The sequence below is a fragment of the Vitis vinifera genome, chromosome 14, assembly GCF_030704535.1.
Source record: "Vitis vinifera cultivar Pinot Noir 40024 chromosome 14, ASM3070453v1".
Classification (NCBI taxonomy): domain Eukaryota; kingdom Viridiplantae; phylum Streptophyta; class Magnoliopsida; order Vitales; family Vitaceae; genus Vitis; species Vitis vinifera.
Genome location: NC_081818.1, coordinates 5,983,423 through 6,000,885, shown reverse-complemented (window position 1 = coordinate 6,000,885; position 17,463 = coordinate 5,983,423). Strand labels below are relative to the sequence as shown.

The 17,463-nt window shown below is 34.6% G+C and overlaps 1 protein-coding gene and 1 pseudogene across 2 annotated transcripts; both read right to left on the bottom strand.

Moving 5' to 3' along the window:
• Nucleotides 1–205: 205 nt before the first annotated feature.
• Nucleotides 206–4,902, bottom strand: LOC100260646 (uncharacterized). Of its 2 annotated transcripts, XR_787464.3 has the most exons (6): nt 4,530–4,902; nt 4,078–4,226; nt 3,557–3,718; nt 1,966–2,081; nt 445–610; nt 206–364 (listed from the first exon to the last, which is right to left on the bottom strand). XR_787464.3 is itself a non-coding variant. In XM_002274403.4 (5 exons), the coding sequence occupies exons 1-5, from the start codon at nt 4,765–4,767 to the stop codon at nt 592–594; spliced, it is 684 nt and encodes a 227-aa protein (XP_002274439.1). In that variant the 5' UTR covers nt 4,768–4,902; the 3' UTR covers nt 206–591. The 2 variants fall into 2 exon arrangements, 1 of the variants encoding a protein (XP_002274439.1); XM_002274403.4 differs by having other exon boundaries at nt 206–610.
• A 3,627-nt stretch (nt 4,903–8,529) lies between these two features.
• On the bottom strand, nt 8,530–13,739 carry LOC100265947 (uncharacterized; annotated as a pseudogene).
• Nucleotides 13,740–17,463: the final 3,724 nt, after the last annotated feature.

Here is a 17,463-nt window from a genome sequence, read left to right as displayed (position 1 = left end):
CAAAAATAGAACTTCCATAACAAGTTGTTCCAAATCTTCTAAGGCCTATGAAAGGATTATTTAAATTGTTGTTAGTTTAATAAGACAGAATTCCCCAGCATCAACTCCTCTTGATTTAAGCTTTAGGCTACTAGGTGAGCTCGAAGTCAGAAATGCACCATCAATTTTTGTATTAAAAAGAAAGACATTCAACATTCAGAAAAACTAAATATCAACCCACTTAAAAGGGTGAAGAGAGATTTCATACATTTTATTAGTAAAATTTGTTCTGCCTGAATTTCATGACCAGAACAATGTATAAATACAAGCCACTCAATTGCTTAGCTGGCCTATAGATATACTCCATGGAAGCAAAAACAACAGCCTGCATGAATACAAGCACTCAATCAGGTTAATTAACCAGCATGTAGACAGTCTAGTCCATGAAAGCAAATTTTAAAACACCTTTGCAGCCAGTGTCCATGTAGCAAATTAACCAAAAGGCTCTAACAAGATGCCATTTGAAACAGCAAATGAATTTGTACAATCTCAGGAAATCTCTCCCATATCAAGGTCAGAGTAAGGTTTTCATGTATCTCTTCTTTAAAATCTTCAATCCTTTCCGCAGCACCTATACAAGAAAAAAGGCAAATAAGCGAATTGATTTAAATAATGAAAAAACATATGCAAATTAAATAACTAAAATCTGTGCAATCAACATATAGTTAGACAAGTTTTGTGCAATCATCAATTTAGAATAACTACACATGTATGTACATGTGCTTGGGTAGACAAGTTTTTAAGATACGTAGCCTACTCTCCTAGATGTACATATTAGAAGGTAGCACATAATTACAAAGGAAAGGCTTTTCCTGATTGCTTTCCATACATGGTAAAAATATCTTCAATCCAACCCTTTATGACAAATTTAGCTCAAGATTTATAAAAAAAAAAATTGATATATTTTTGTTAAATATTTCCATGAAACTATTTCAGCTTCCATTACATAAACTCTGAACATCTAAAGAGTCAGCCATCCAAACATGAGTCCTAGCTGAGTTCCACTCAAACTAGAGCTTATGGTAAGATGGATGGAAGTTTCCGTAGATGTTTTTAACTGCAAGCCAAGATGCTTTAGAAACCCAAGGCGACCTGGGCAAATCAACTAACTAGCATGAAAACTACCAACTGATACATACGGTTAAAGAAGACCATGATTCTTCAAATATTTCACTTCATTCTTACATTTATGTAATCCTCCTCAATTGTCCAGCCCATATGGCTTCTCTTTAAGGAGGTTCTTCACTTGTTTCGATTATAGTTGCATATTGTAGAAGGATGTCTTGTCTCTCTTGAATTTTTTAATTAATAGAAAATACTTGTGTTTCAGATATTAAAAAAAAATGAATCTCAAAAGTATGAAACATTTTCTTACTCTCCATTGATTACAAAGAGGGGGAAAGGATGAACAATTTCAATTTACCACTATCACAATATAGTTAAAAGTATATAGAAAGATATTAAAAATCAAGCAATTTTAATAGACAGTCGATATCATGAGAGAATCAAGTAAGCTGCAAAGAAGGAAATCTAGATCATCCATGCAGAATTGATACCACATCAAGACATACATTAAGCATAAGTTTTTTTTATTTGTAAATAGTTCTCATACATCTTTCAGTTTTGCAGCTACTTTTGCCTTCATTTGGAAAAGTTCACTTTTATTTTCTTCTTTCTTTTATCAGTTCTTTTGTGTTTTGGAAGGATTTCTCATCCTTCATTATTTTACTAATCCATATCAACAAATCTATTGTTTCTATATGTTTGAAAACTGTGTTAAACACAGAAATATAACTGTATGGAATATCCAGATTACAAGTCAAGCAAAATGATTGAACAAAGCTACCCTAACTAAATGCTCTCACAAATTCTGTAAACAAGTCAAGAAATTAGAGTTAAACTGTTCTGAAAAACAATGTAAAGTACCGCTTGTATCTCTTTTTGGAACCACATGGGCAGAGTGCATTTCTACTTATTTGACCACTTTTAGCCAAGTTAGACCTGGCAAGATCCACCGGTGTTGAACCCATCAGCTTTTGCAACTACAGAACAAAAAATACCAAGTATAATTAGTATATTCGTGCAAATATTTTTATTTTCTGCTGGGTAATATAGGGCTCTACTTTCTAATCAGAAATCATGCATCTTGAAAGGATTGCTCATCCTTCTCTGTATTACCCTTTAGTACAATGAATATGTTTGTTTCACATTAGAAAAGAAAAGAATAAAGTAAGTACATTTGAAACATTCCATGTTTAAAGGAAAATTTTAGGAGAAAAATAACCAACATGGAACATTTTCTGTAAAGCAGTTCTAACAAGTTTCTGAAAACATGGAGTGACTAAATACTTTGAGACCATTGATCATAAAGAATGGCAAAATATGATTAGAGTGGTGGTCAAACATCAATAGTTAGCAAACAAGACCAATGAATATTTTTCTGATTTTTTATCTAATTTTTGGGTGAAAAACAAGAAACTGAAAAATACCCCATTTCAGCCAATAGTCTGCATTTTAAACCACTGGTTCCTATCTAATAGAGGTTTGCTTACATGAGAATAAACATGTTCCCAGAATATCTAAAAAGACAACATATGAATTTCAGATATCCAAATCAACTCAAGACTCATTGTGTGCAGTTGATTCCAAAAAAGGCTTAATAATCAGGTTTATTACTAACCATAAAGAACATAACCCATACCTTGCAAAAAAATAACATGAACATGACAACCAGGTCACCATGTTTTCTATATTCTGTACACAACTGAGAAGTATAACAAACAAACTGATGCATACTATATATATATATGGTGTACATACATTTTTTTGTTACCTATTCATACATAAACATATAGTATTCTCAAGTTAAGAAAGAATTAGACCCATTGATCTGTAACTTCTAATCCTCCAATATAAGTCCTCTGACATTCCATTTATCCAAAGCACTATATTTGAAAGATTAAGAAAACAACCATGCTTAAGGCAAAGTTTTGCTCCAATTCTATACAAACCCACACTAGCAATGCAATCAGAACAGCATCTTCCAGCACAATTCACAAAAGGCCTAAAATAATAGTAATCTACCTTAAACATCATTATCCCATACCAGGTTCCATATGTCTTCCTTTCACTGAGATCTAAAACCCATAAATGCTCTAAACCCATCAAAATTCATATCAATTTTAATGGAACTAATCATACTCCTCCACTAATCCAAGCATAGGATTTAGCCTTCTGGTGGAATGAAGTCCCAGTCCTTGACCATGTATTTACAGCCAGGAAGACCCTAGGATGTGTTCTACATTATAAGCAAAGACAAGGACACTGAAACTCACCCTCAGAAGTGCATGTACAGATACATTCTCCCATTAAATCCAAAACAAGTTAAGTTAGAAAATAAAACCGTTTAATGAATAGCCCCATATATGGTGACCCATTAAGATGGCCTCTATTACCCATACAAGTATAACCCCATTTTGGAAGTAAAAATGCTATAATAAGATGCAGGAAATAGTACCTCAGCCATCGACTTTGGGATTGGTTTCCCTTCTTCCTTTAACTTCTCCAATTTCTTGTGTGCTTGTTTAGCCCAAGTAAACTTTGCAAGAGCATTCTCGACATCAGCTATTGTGCAATTACAATTTTTTGCCGCTTCTTGCTTTTGACTAGTTTGCAGATTCTGCAATCAATAAACCAAAGACCCGAAACCAACATCTATATAACCAAATCAGAACATTCCCAACATATAACAGCCTCTCAGCTGCACTGCTTAAACAATCAAATCGAATTGGCAGTTGCAATTAATCTTGTGCTGAACTGCATATTTATTACAAAGAAATTATTCAGCAGAGGAGTGATCTAAGATGCAGATTAAGGTGGAAACTATTATAATTACTTGGATACTTTTAAGCTTAAAAAATTCAGATAATTCGGGAACTAGTGGCAATCTTTGCAGATAATATTCATTTGAAGCAAAAAAACTGGCAAAATAATCTTGAAAATAAAAAGATAGATTGGATTAAAGGGTTAAAAACTAACATCTCCAGAAGGATCAAAACGTCCAAGATATCGAATAATCGCTTCCTGCTTCCCGAAAGCATCAGCAAATGTGGCCTCACTGCTTCGACCCACTACAAACCTTTTAAATGTCCCTGCAGCCCTTGCGGCCTTCAGCTCATTTGCAAAACCTGAAACCCAAAATAATAAGAAGAAGAAGAAGAAATAATTGAAAAGAAGAAAATAAAAACAACCAACAAGCCCTATAAAAGATCAACAAATCTTACATTTTCCCCAAAAATTTGTTAACAGGCTCAAAGAAAAAAAGAACGCAAATTTGAAACAAAACAACAGAAATTTTCACAAACCAAAGCAAAGTGGTTTTCCAAAAATCTGAAGACATTAAAAAGGTGAAAAATCAATCGCCAATCAAGAGAACATTTCTAGCTTTTGCGTTCACTGGTGCTAAAACAGAGCAGTGATCGGGAGCTTACGAAGGAGGGTGAATTCTTCGGTGGTGATTTGGCCATCTGGGGCGGCCTTTTTGCCTGTTAAAACTCCTTTAATCTTGTCCATCCATGAGGCGTCGAGGTGGGACGTGGAGAAGATCGACCTGTGCTGTGACGGAGGTAGCTGACGGTAATGGTAAGAAAATGTAGAGGATGAAGAGGAGGAGAATAAGAAGGTGGGGTTGTTCTTGTAAATGTTGCGCAGAGTTCGTAAAGAAGCCATTATCGTTCTCTGCAAATCTTTCTAAGGTTAAGGTATAGGATTTTACACTCAGGGTTTTTCATGAGGAAGTGGAAGCAGCAGCAATACCCCTAAAACGCCGTCGTTTTGGTGCTCACATCATTCCTCGGACCTAACGCCCAAGTGAAACCCAATCCGAGCTTTCTCTTTTTTCACAAAATATTAAATTATTAATAATATAATTTTTTTTTTTAATAATGATTCAAAATTACAACATGTGTATTCCAAAATGTTTACGTTACAAAATTTAATTATTAAATATTTTATCCTCATTTATTAAAAGATAAAAAGAGTCTTTAAAATAAATCAATGAGAAAGTCTTTATTATTAAGAAATCTGTCGAAATAGCTCATGTGTAGAAGCAATGGTCTCCAACGGGCGGGCCGGGCCGGGCCGTAAATAGGAGGCCCGTGGCCCAGCTCGGGCCGGGCCTATGGGCCCGTTGACTGGTCAACAGATCAGGTCGGCCCGGGCCATGCTAAAATGCTAGGCATGGGCCCGGCCTATGAGCCCGCAGGCTGGCGGGCCTACGAGCCGGGCCTAAAGTGGGCTGCGGGCCGCGGACTTTTTGGAGACCCTTATGTAGAAGTAACGACCATCTTTCATGAAATCACCTTACCTTTTTCAAGGCGTGTAAAAGGTGGAACTCATTGAGAAACCATACATATACCTTTTTTTTCTTATAGGAGCTGGGATGGATGCAACCACCATCTACATTGCCAGAAGAGATTGAGAAAAATGCATTTTTTTAAGGCTACGTTTGGATTCATAAAAATAAAAAAAACAAACATTAATCACTTTTACCCATTAAAATGATGTATATATTAAAATGAGATATTTGGAAATTTCATCAAAAAATCTTAATAATAATTCATTAGAAAAGAAAAAAAAATTAAAAACATGAAAGCTATAAATTTCAATTTTTATGAATAAGGAAACTTAAACAAATTGTTAAATATTTATCCTAAAATATTCCTTATAAAATTTTGAAAAAAAATAATTTTAATATTTAATATTTTATTTTTAATAATTCTACATATTTATATAATTATTTTTTAAAACAAACTTAAGAAAAGAAACAAAAATATAAAAAATTAATTAATAGATGTTTTCTAAAAACACTATATTTTATGTTTTTAAAAATAGAAAATAGAAAATAGCTTTTTATTATTAAATGTGTTTTCATAATCTTTTATTCTGAAAAATAAAAAACTGTTCTCTATCAAATAAGCTCTAAAATTTAAATTTTCATATCACCGTGTGGAGATGTCTTTTGGATGGATTATAACCTTGCCAATATAACTTATTAAAATTTTGTTTCATAGTTAATCATGGCCATAATTTGATCAAATTATTGGTACATAGAAGTAAAGATGGTTTAAAATAAAAAATAATAATTATATAAATACTATCATTTCTTTAATATTTATATATTAAAATTACATGCATCATTATTTTAATATTAAATAAAGGAAAAAAGTGGGTTTTGATTATTATTATTATTATTATTATTATTTTATTATTTAGAATTCTTTTTCTCACTGAGAACAAAGGCCTCTTAGGAAAAGTTGAGATTTATTTTTTTCTACTTGAACAAACATCCAATAGTAAAAGTGGGGTAATTTGAAAAGTATGGACATTAAAAGTAGTGAAAAAAAACTCAAATAAAATAATAATAATAATAATGAATCTAAAGTAAAGGAAAACATTTGGGTGAATCTAGTTATCAATTATTTTAGAGAATAATTAAATGACTCATTCAAAAATTTATGTATTTCAAATTAATTTTAAATAGATGAAGATAACACTAATTTAAAAATTTTGAGATTTCTTTTTCCATATATTTTTATTTTAATAAATCAAAACCCATTTTTCCCAAAAATATATCTTCAAATTCTATAAATTATTATCCAGTAAATAAAATAGCAAGCAAAAAAATGATATTCAAAAGTTAAAAACTTGGAAATTATAGGTGAGTTAATAGTCTTAATTTAACCATATTCCTCCCTTGATCATAATTATTCACAAAAACAAACATATATTGAAAAAAAAATCTCCTAAAAATGGGAATGGAGGATATAGTTCCAATTAATTTACCAATTAGGCCATGTTTAGTTCCCAAAAAGTAATAAGAAAAAAAAATACTAAGGAAAATAATTTTCTCATAAGGGAACCAATTTTCTCATGTTTAGGTTCACCATGAAAAATATATATAAAAAAAATCAAATATAATGAAAATTAGTTTAAATTTTATACATTTTAAAATTATTTAATCCTTGTGAAACCAAAGTTTGATTAATCTCAATTTTGATGATAATAAAATAAGGTTTAAAACTAATGATTATATTTCAAGTGTGATTAGGCAAGACGATTTCCAAAGTAGCAATCACAAAAACAAATCAAGTCAATGAGAAATCATGAAGAAGAAAACCACCTCAAAGAAAAGTGTTTTTCAAAACCCAAGTTTCATAAGATCTCTTTGTAAGGTTGTTAGTGCACTACGATTTTCATGCATTACATTTTTTACTTATGCACCAAAATCATCCAAGAGTTATTTTGTTTTAAATATTTTAAAATTGGATGATTTCATGTTTTCAACTAAAACCTTATTTCAAATGTTTTTCAAACTTGTTTTAAAATGTTTTAAGTTGAAAAAACTGGTTGTCGCGGCCAAAACGTTGAACCGATTGAGGCACTAGGCCAATCGGCTCAACCGGCCAAGGTACCAGTTGACCGGTTCCCCTTGCCCAGTTGAGGTCAGGTCGAGGAGTGCTAAAAACACTTTCTCGCATCTAGCAGTCTTCCCTTCCCGGTCGAGGTATCCTTCTTCCCGGTCGACCTCCGATCGAGGTCCAGTTGAAGCAATGGTAACCTGTCAAAGCATTAAATGCTCTAATGGTTAGTGAACCGACCGACCCCCAACTCGACCAGTCGAACCCCCAACGGCTAGTTTGGTCATTTTCTTTTATAAAAAGACTCCAAATCTTCATTGTTTAGAGAGCTCAACCTTCCTAAACTTTTCTTGAATATATTTGAGCTTTAGAAAAGTGTTTTGAGTGCACCATTGTTCTAAAACTTGCATATCATTAGTGCACCTCTCAATCCTAATTTTCTTGTATCATTTGAGCTTAAAGTTTTTGTACTAGGATTTTGTGAGATCAATTATTTGTATATCTTTGAGATGATGATTCTCAAGTGTGGGGTATCACTTGAGAGGTTGTTCAAGAGTGAGGTATCTCTTGAGGATTGTAAAGGGTGTTTGGAGCCAAAAGTCCAAGATGGTGGATTGGAACCATAATCCAATTATATTGCTTGAATGCTTGGTTTGGAAGCCTTAAATTAGTGGAACCTCAAGCTTGGAATTGAAGTTAGAGGAGTGGATGTAGGCCGAGTTGCGTCGAACCACTATAGAATCTTGTGTTTGCATTCTCTCTTCCCTACTCTTTTACTTTATATGCAATTGTCTTTATATTGATTTATTATATATTTGCATATAATTGTCTCTTACATTCACATATGGAAATTAAGTTAAATAAATTTTAAAAAACATATAAAAATAATTTATTGGCTTTAAATTTATTTTTTATTTTCATCCATTTTTTTCTTTTCTTTTCACTTTTCATCTCTATTTTTTTTTCCACACATTTTCTTTCAAAATTTTCAAGTACCAAACATAGCCCAAAGTAAAAGAAAAATCTGTATGTTTATATTACACAAAATTCCTCACATATTAACATCATCGTCTCATGGGCCTTTTTGGATTCTCTTACTCGGTTTGTCTTGTGCCATGTATCTCTCCTTTTATTTTTCTCTCTGACGCTTTCTAAACACCTGTTCCTCCTTGACTTTCTCCGCTTCAAATCTTTTCCTCTTCTCCGTTGCTTTCAACTTCCGCTTCTTGATCTATGAAACATTAGACTCATAAATCATTACATCTATTGACAAACTGGAAACAAATTAACACAAAGAAATGTCAAATTTAACAATTGTACCTTCTCATTTCTAATCATCTGAAGGTGTCGGACAAGGGCATGGACTTTTCGCTTATGGGGTTCCATAACAACAGCTCTTTGGTTCTCCAGAAGAGGCTTCTTTCGTTTTGGAATATCTTTGGGCTTTGAAGCGAAAGGAAGAGCTGCTTGTAATGACTTGGGGATAACCAAGGGGTTGAACTTCCTTCCTTCCTTTCAATTGGCTGGTATACCCAACAATAAGCAAGCAAATGGATGAATTAAAAAACAATGTCCAAGAGAGAGGGAAAATTTTAAACAATACCATGTCCTGAGAGCATCATAAATTTTACCCTGTAGAGTGAATATTTGTTAACAGGAATGGAAAGATCGTTCTCTCTTCTTAATTCAGCCACAGTTTTCCTTCCTTGCTAGGTCTGCTCACGGGGTTGCAGGGCTGTTGTCAATGGATTAAAGAAGCAAGGGACTTCAACTTCAATCCATGCACGCAACAAAACCAGGTTACTCACCAATATTCTATCCTCAAATGTGCACCTGGCAATCCCTTCTCTAGGAAGTCCTCTTTTCTTTTTGGGTTGGTTACCAAGCTCTTCTTTTGCAGTCTGCCAAGATTATTGACATTAAATTCAAACTACCAATAAACTTTTCCATGGCAGAGGAAAAACACAAACTTCTTGGAATGCCCTTTTTTTTTCAGTTGGGAAAAAAATTCCCCAATAATATTACATGCTAAACAATGGCACCCAAAGAAAAATAATTGTAATTGTGCTTCCAATAGAACAATGCAAAAGTAAAAAATGAAGAACGTATTGTTTATAAGATGCATACCTCCTTCACCTGTCCCTTGATACCACTAGCAGTCTGGACTCCTGCACTTTCAAACCTAGCTATTTCAAGATCTGAAGTAAACATGTTCTTTATAAGTGTCGTCTTCTTGAAAATTTCGCAAGGCTCAGCAACTAGCTTGATCTTCTTTACTAAGCGTGGTGCATGATTGAACTCTAAGACAATTGCAGTGGCAATGATCCTAAATGCTGCCTGAGAAGGAACAACATTCACTGGTAAAAGAAAAGCCAGAAAAAGGAAAAAGGACTACAGAACCCAACAGAAAATATTCATTGACAACAAAAATAAAAGAAACCACCTGCAACAATATCATGTATAAGGCTTTAAGGATCTTCCTATATGCTAAAATTCCAAAGAGAGGTCCTTTGATTGTGGTTCAATGTTTTTAAAATCAATAGCTCAAACAAATTCAAATAGTGAAAATTGATTCCAAAAAAAAATTAAAAAAAAATAGGTGTGTTTTTTGGAAGATCTTTAAATGGTTTCTTTTGTATTTATTTATTTTTCCATGGACTATAATAGCTATGTTTTAAACTAAGGGAATGAATGAGTTTTGAAGTTAATTGATATATACAATGTCTTTTTTGAATTTGTTTTGCAAATCTGGGCAACTTACAATGTCATATTAACATATTTACATTGCAAAAGAAAATATTTAAAAGAAATTTATTTTTTTAAAAATTATGAACTATAAAATAAAAAATATTGTCAAATTTTTTTTTATAAAAAAAATTAAATGCTAATTTTTTTTATATTCAAATACTTAAATTTAATGAGCACTTACTAGTTATTATAAAGGAAAAAGATGTGAATTCTAAGTACAACACTTATATAAATATACTAAAAGTACAATACATTATCTCAAGAAGTTTTAGAGGACAGTTTTACTATTAAATATATTTTCTATATTATCTATAAATATATTTGAGATTGTCAATAATATGGGGCCCACTCATGATGATAAATATATTTAATCATTAGTACATATCTCGTGTCAAAAAAAAATTATTTTTCACTTTTGAACTATTACCCCGACTATTTAATATAGTTTTACTTATAAAAAGTCAAGGATAAAGATAATTTTATTATTTACTTGAAATGGACTTGCAAATGATAAGTCCAATTGAATGTTAAAATATTCATCAAAATAATATAATAAATTATGCATTATTAATCTAGTTTATTATTTTGTATTAATCATAAATTATTTTGTATTAACACATCAACATGATATATTTAATAAATTTGTCATTTTTATGTTACTCCTTTAGTTACTTAGAGCTAAAAAAAAAATGGGAAAGTGAAAAAAATGAAAAAGAAAAGGAATATATATAATTTTTCTTATTTTATTATAAGAAATTAAATTATTTGAATTTTTTTTTCTTCAAAACATTTGAGATTTATAGTCACGAATTTCGCATGACCGTGACCAAATGTATAGAGGTTTATTTTAAATATTTTGAACCTATGGTCACGGGGTTCACACAATCGTGACCAAAAGTCTATTAGTTATTTTTTTGGGTTACCTATTATAATATTTTAGAAAATCTTTTATATATATATCATAAATAGAAATTATCATTAATAGTAATAATAATAGTTCTTATTAATTATAAAAAGTTTAAAGTTATATTACTATATATTTTTTTAAGTTAAGAAACAAATTAGTGTGTTACCTATTTTTCTTTAGTTAAAATTATTTAATTTCCTTGTTATGATTAATGTTTTAATAAGAATCAAAATAAAGTTTAATATATTAGTTTAAAAATATGATGGTTCAATTTGATATTATTTGATAAAAAGTTTAAATGCAAGTGAGTTAGCAAATTAAAAAACAATTTTGATTTTATATATGTGTGGACCCCGTATTTCGGCTCATGCATTTCCACTCAATGACGAGCTCGATTTTATTTTAAAAAATGATTATATTTATTCAAAAATGACTTGGAGTCGCCACTTATTTTTGTTTTATTTTTAAAAGGGTAAACAAAATAAGAAAGAAAACACTAAGTGTGACTCCTTATTTGGAAAATGTGGTTTGTGAAAAACTGAATCGAGCTCGGGGATCAGGTTACTTATCAGGAAGGTACGATAAAGACCGTAGCACCCTTCTAAGTCCCTAAAGTCGGGTCTCTACTAATAAGATGAAGCTGACGTGGCAGTCAATAAGAGAATCAATGGATACCGACATGATCACATACTGAAAGTCAAAGCATATATGGATGATAGTTAAAGTAAAAAAGGATGCGTACCTGATCCGTAAACAGCAACGCGCTATCACAAAATGGGGTTAGTGCATAGTAATGATCATAAAATATGTCACTCATATCACCAAACCAGATAAAGAAGCACCAATAGCATGCACGACATTTCATTCAATTCCATTTTTATTTTAAAGGAAATTTATTTGATGTTGGGCCTCCACCATAGCCCAATTTATTATTGCATGAATTAATTCTGTAAATTCCATCACTTGAAATTACGAAATTTAGCTCACGCTTATTTTTAAAACATTTTAAAAAATCATGGAAGTTATTGAAAATTGCATGCCTAAAGAAATGTGGCAGCAAAATTTTATTGAAATTGATATTTTGAGGCCTAATAAAAAACTACCGATGAAGATTTGAAAAATTAAAATAATTTGAAGGGTTTAGAATTTGGAAAAAACTATTTAAAAGCTAGAATTTGAAAAAAGATTTGAGTATTGGAGTGTGAAAAATTATATATGAAAACCAAACGAGGATGAAGAAGAATGAAAGGGACACACGGCCAAAAAGTAGTCATACTAAAGGTGGTCATGCATGAGTATTTTCTTCTGGGCCCATTCTGGAAAAGTACTCTTTTAGACACTTCCTTTCTCAACGCAGTGAACCCAATTCAAATGGCATATCCAGGTTCCAATTCAGGTCACTTTCAAGCAATTTTTCATTCAAGGGGATCCAAATGTTGGCCCATTAACAATCATCAACTCATTCAAACTGTACCTCAATGGCCTTATCTTTCTTGAGAAGCAGGGAATACCCAACAAAATATAAGTGTTGAAAATGGGTCTTGCAAAAAAGAATCCATCAGCATGGCCACACTAACCAGGATAGGATGAGATTGCAGCCAACAACCGGCCACTACCAAATTGCTCTTCGATATGTGGATCAAGTTTGTGATCCTGTTGACGCTTCTCTAATTTTCTCACCACATGGTTGCCCTTATTTATCTCCTCAACAGGACCATCACCTTTCTCTCCTTCTTTCTTGGTGTGGTTGAGGCTTTCTTCTTGCAACCAATGTCAAGGCCATAGTGTTGGAGATACCGCTATTTAAATGGTGATGCATCAACCTGAATAATGGCATTCTTCACCAATGTTTGGGTACGAACTAACTCATTGTTTGATGCATTGTAAACCACATCCAAGATTCAAGTTTTCCTGTTTTACATCTCCATGCACATAACCTCGTGATGGCATTTTCTCTAGGATTGATAAATACTCAACTGCAGTACAAGCTACCAATTCTGAAGACATCGCTCGCCTTGAAGAATTCCATACATCCAATAAGCTAGGCCCTAGCATGGCCATAACCTTATGTTCTACTCTTATAACTTTTAAGAACTTTCCATGAGGATCCCAAGTCTCCAAGATTCATCAATGGGTCTCTTCTCTTCATCACCACGGATCACTTCAGGTCAGAGATGGAGACCACAGCGTCAGAGATGAGCTAGTTGCGAAGTACGCTGGAGATGACAATAATGACCACCAGAACAGTAATAACTAGGGCTGTGGAAGAAGAAGACGCATGTGGATCATGCGAAGTGAAAGATGAAGTGGAGTTCTTGTCCAAAACGTCGACGTATCGGTGTTGCTTCTTGACGACAACACCATCAACCTTAAAAAGGTCAGGTAAAAGCAGAACGGGAGGACCTGGTTGAGATCCTGAATTCAGTATGAGACAAAACACATTGAAGATGCCAATTGCACTGAGATTTCTTGCAGATTTCAGACGGGTATCCTTTTTCAATCTTGTTAACCTCTGATGTCGTGCCTTAGTTCCCAGGAGCAGTAGCTCTTAAATCATTGAAAATCCCGCAACTTGATGTGAACCATTGTGAAGATTTCCTCAGCGCTAAACCACTTTTCTTCGCCATTGTAGGTAGCCATGCAAACTGCCACAATTGGATAAGCCCGACTCATGGTCAAATTTATGTGATGTCATGGCTTGATAACTCCATATTTGGTTCAACATGTTTTTAATAGGACTCATGCTCACAGGTTTACTTTCACAGTGGATGCCCAAATAGCTAGCACTTCACATGGTTATGGTAGGATGGGTTCCTAATGAAAACATGTGGGTAGGATGGGTATTGGAAGGATTAGTGGTATGCACGGGTATGGAAGTTTGGAAAATGATGAAGGTGATAAATGAGAGAAATGGGTATAGATGAGGACCATGCATGCATGAGAATTGATAGAACGGGCATGGGGATATAGAGAATGATCATGAAGACAGTGGGTTTCATGGAGGTGATGACATGGGTGGGATAAGAGAAAATAGGTATGCTTGGATGTAGAGAGAGAAATGTGGTGATATGCATGGGGGTATAGAAGATGGGTGATACGTGTACGCATGGAGATGGGTATGAGAAAATTGAAGAATGGGTATGAAGTGGGCATGAAGGACGGGTATGGAGGAGTATGTATGATGGGTTTGAAAGAAAATGGGTATGAAGGAATGTGGTGGAAGGGAAATGGGTTTGGTATGCACGAGGTATGATAAATGGTGCATAGCCTTGGATATGATGGAATTGTGAGTGTGGGTATTATTGATAGCATGGATGGTTGGTGGTAATGGGGAGTGAGCTTGGTGGAAAGTGGATTTCAAGGAAAGGTGTTGGAAAGGGTTAGGGAGTCATGCACGTAAATTCCATGCGAATGGAAGAATAGAAGATAAATGAATATAGAGTGAATGAAGGAGGTATGGGTAGCTGGTAGTGAGTATGGGGGATGGGTTTGAAGGACATTTAAAAAGAATGGATATGTGGTGTGGTGTAGAAAGAGAAAAACATGAGGGAGTATGAGAATGTGTTCAATGGGTTTAAAAAGAATAGGTAGCATGTATAGGTATGGAAATGAGGAGAATAATGGGTTAGTTTAAGTGGGATGAAGGATGAATGAACACTGAAAACATGCCACCGGTGTGTGAAAGATGGAGATGAATAGGAGAGGTGGTGAGGAGGAATGGGTTTGGTGTGGTGATGGGCATGTAGGTTCTTGAGAAGGTGGGCGGTGGAGTGTTTCATGTAGCTATACATGCATGCACTGCATGCATATGGGGAATACCCTAATTCATGTTCCCATAAATCCTATAACCAGCAAGAAGTGTCTTCCAAATAGGCGGGCATGGGCATATACCATAAAGGCCTGACAGAGATTCAAAGTAGCAAAGTCCCTCTTCAACTAGATCAGCATGGCATGTCCTTGTTGACCCAGAGCTGCAATCATGACGTTCCAGGATATTGAACCCAAATAATACATTGTTAGAAAAACATAATGGGTCGCCTCAACCACACCACATCTTGCATGCATTACTATCAGTGCATTCCCTACTGGAAAGATAGAATCAAAACATAGCTGGACAAGCTGAGCATGGAGTTGTCGTCCATGTATCAACACTGCCAACCAAACACAAGCAATAATTGCCCCTGCAAATGCATAATCACATGGCTCAAAACCCTCTGGCTCTGTACGATTGAATAGATTTAGACCTTCTTCACCAAAACCGTTTTGCGCCAATCCAGATATTCATCACAGTCCGTGTCAAAAAATTCATCTCCGGCATCTCCCTGGAATCATCACATTCCATGCAACTACCAATTTTTGTGTCATCCCATCAACATATTCCTTATGCTTTAAGTGAAGAGCATCAATAACCTCACGCAGATTGTTAGCCTCCTCTTTCATCAAATCATCAATCTTACTTAATTGGATGATAGCATTTTCTGCAGATAGCTTTCCATGCAAAGCCTGTGCTATGTTTTTTGTTTTGACCCTTTGAGTATCAATGGTATCTTCCAGGGATTTCATCAACTCTAGAGTAGAAGAATGTCGCAAAGCAAGGGCTTCTTCAACATATTTGATAATTCCATCATTCCCATTGCTTTCAACAGAATCTGTTTCTAGCAGTCTATAGAGAAATATCTCCTCAGCAAGACATGATGGAATTAGACCTCGAGAATGGTCTGCATGGCCCAAGGTTTGTATAGCATTTTGACCTCCCCCCGCTCGTATTCCAAGTAGGATTAAATCATCAACCAACTAACTCTAGAGTGGGTTCGTGGTAATCAACATGTCATCATATGAAGTCTGTATGTCTTTTAATTCTTTGGTTTTGTCTTCAAGATCATGCAACTCATGCTTCTGCACCTCTAACTGTTGAACAAGTTTTTGATTCTGATACTGGACGTAAGTTGCATCAACGCTTCGGTTATCGGGAGAAACACTAGAGTTTCGGGCCATGGGGGATGACACAGTGTTCAAATGAGGCCTCTTCTTCTCTGTTAACACTCTCAGCTGAACATCCAAACCCTGTTCTCAAAGTGACAGTATCTCATATCTACTGGGTAGGCAACAACCTACCCTTGTTGAGGCTCGAATATGTATCCAGAATTATCAACAGTTGAAAGATGGCATTAATGCCTTGCTTTGGCAGTCATTATTTCTTTATTTTCAGTCCAAATAAGTTCGAGTGACATTCATCTTCCAGATTAGGAGCAGCCAAAGCTTTCTCAAAGGGGGATACACAGTCTACAAAGGGTGATACACAGTCCAAGGCATTTTCACAATTAAACACATGTGAGCACAAAAGTATGGAGAATGAAATAGATAAAACAAAGCAAGAACTCAAGCAATTATTAGGCAAAACCTCGTTTCATGAGCGATGAACAAAATGCCAACTGGTGGGACGAGCAGTAAGATTTTGTGTATTTAATCAAACATCAAGCTCAAAGAAAGTAAACCATATCCCAGTCATTTGAGGGAAAACAGAGAAACCGAATAAAGAACAGAGTAGAATGAACATAATAACAAAAACCATCAAACCATGCCTAAGATCAACGATGTGAAGAGACGAAAATCAAGTAATACAAAGTGAAAAAACTCCTAATGGTCATACCTGAGTCCTCAAGCGAAGATAATATGGCTTGCTTTCTGCTCAAACTCTTTCCGGACACCTCTGGTTTTCTCTTCAAGGAACCAACCTGCAACTTCCTCTGTCTAATCCCCTCCTCGTTGTTTTCTTCCAGCAAAAGGATGCTCTAAAAAAAAAATATTCCCCCCCCCCCCCCCCCCCCCCCCAAGCCTTTTTTTTTTACTTCTCACAGCTTGCTGCCCCTAGCTAAACGAATCCTCCCTCAGAAGCTCCAGGATCTCCCAACTCTCTGCAACTCCTCACAAAATCCCTAGTCCCCCCTCTTTCTTTCTCTGTTTTTTTCTCTCAAAAAAAAAAACCACCTCTCCTGCAGCTCACCAAAATATCTCTCCTCTACCAGTACCAAAAAAAGCACATCTCTCTCTGCAGAATCCTCTCTCCGAAGCTCCCAGACCTCCCATTTTTTCTTTCTTGTTTCTGTCTTCCTTGGCAAGCCACTACCCGCTCTCCTATTCACCGATCAACAAGCATGTCGTCTTCAACCACCACCATGGCCAGCCATGCTCCTTGCCACCCGTCCATGCAGCTGGTCCTTCTCTAAAAAGAGGTCCCCCTACTTAAAAAAATGGAAAAATTCCACTCTCCCGGGTGGTCATGGAATGCCTTTTATTTCAAATTATAAAAATAGTAATAATAAAATAATAACAACAAACCATTACACTTGG

Bases quoted from the DNA above. Each gene is read 5' to 3' on its own strand.
- LOC100260646 (XM_002274403.4), bottom strand. From the start codon at position 4,767: ATGGCTTCTTTACGAACTCTGCGCAACATTTACAAGAACAACCCCACC. The intron at 4,227-4,529 runs GTAAGCTCCCGA...TTTGGGTTTCAG, and splicing joins CGAAGAATTCACCCTCCTTC to GTTTTGCAAATGAGCTGAAG. The intron at 3,719-4,077 runs GTTAGTTTTTAA...TATTGATTGCAG, and splicing joins GTTTTGATCCTTCTGGAGAT to AATCTGCAAACTAGTCAAAA.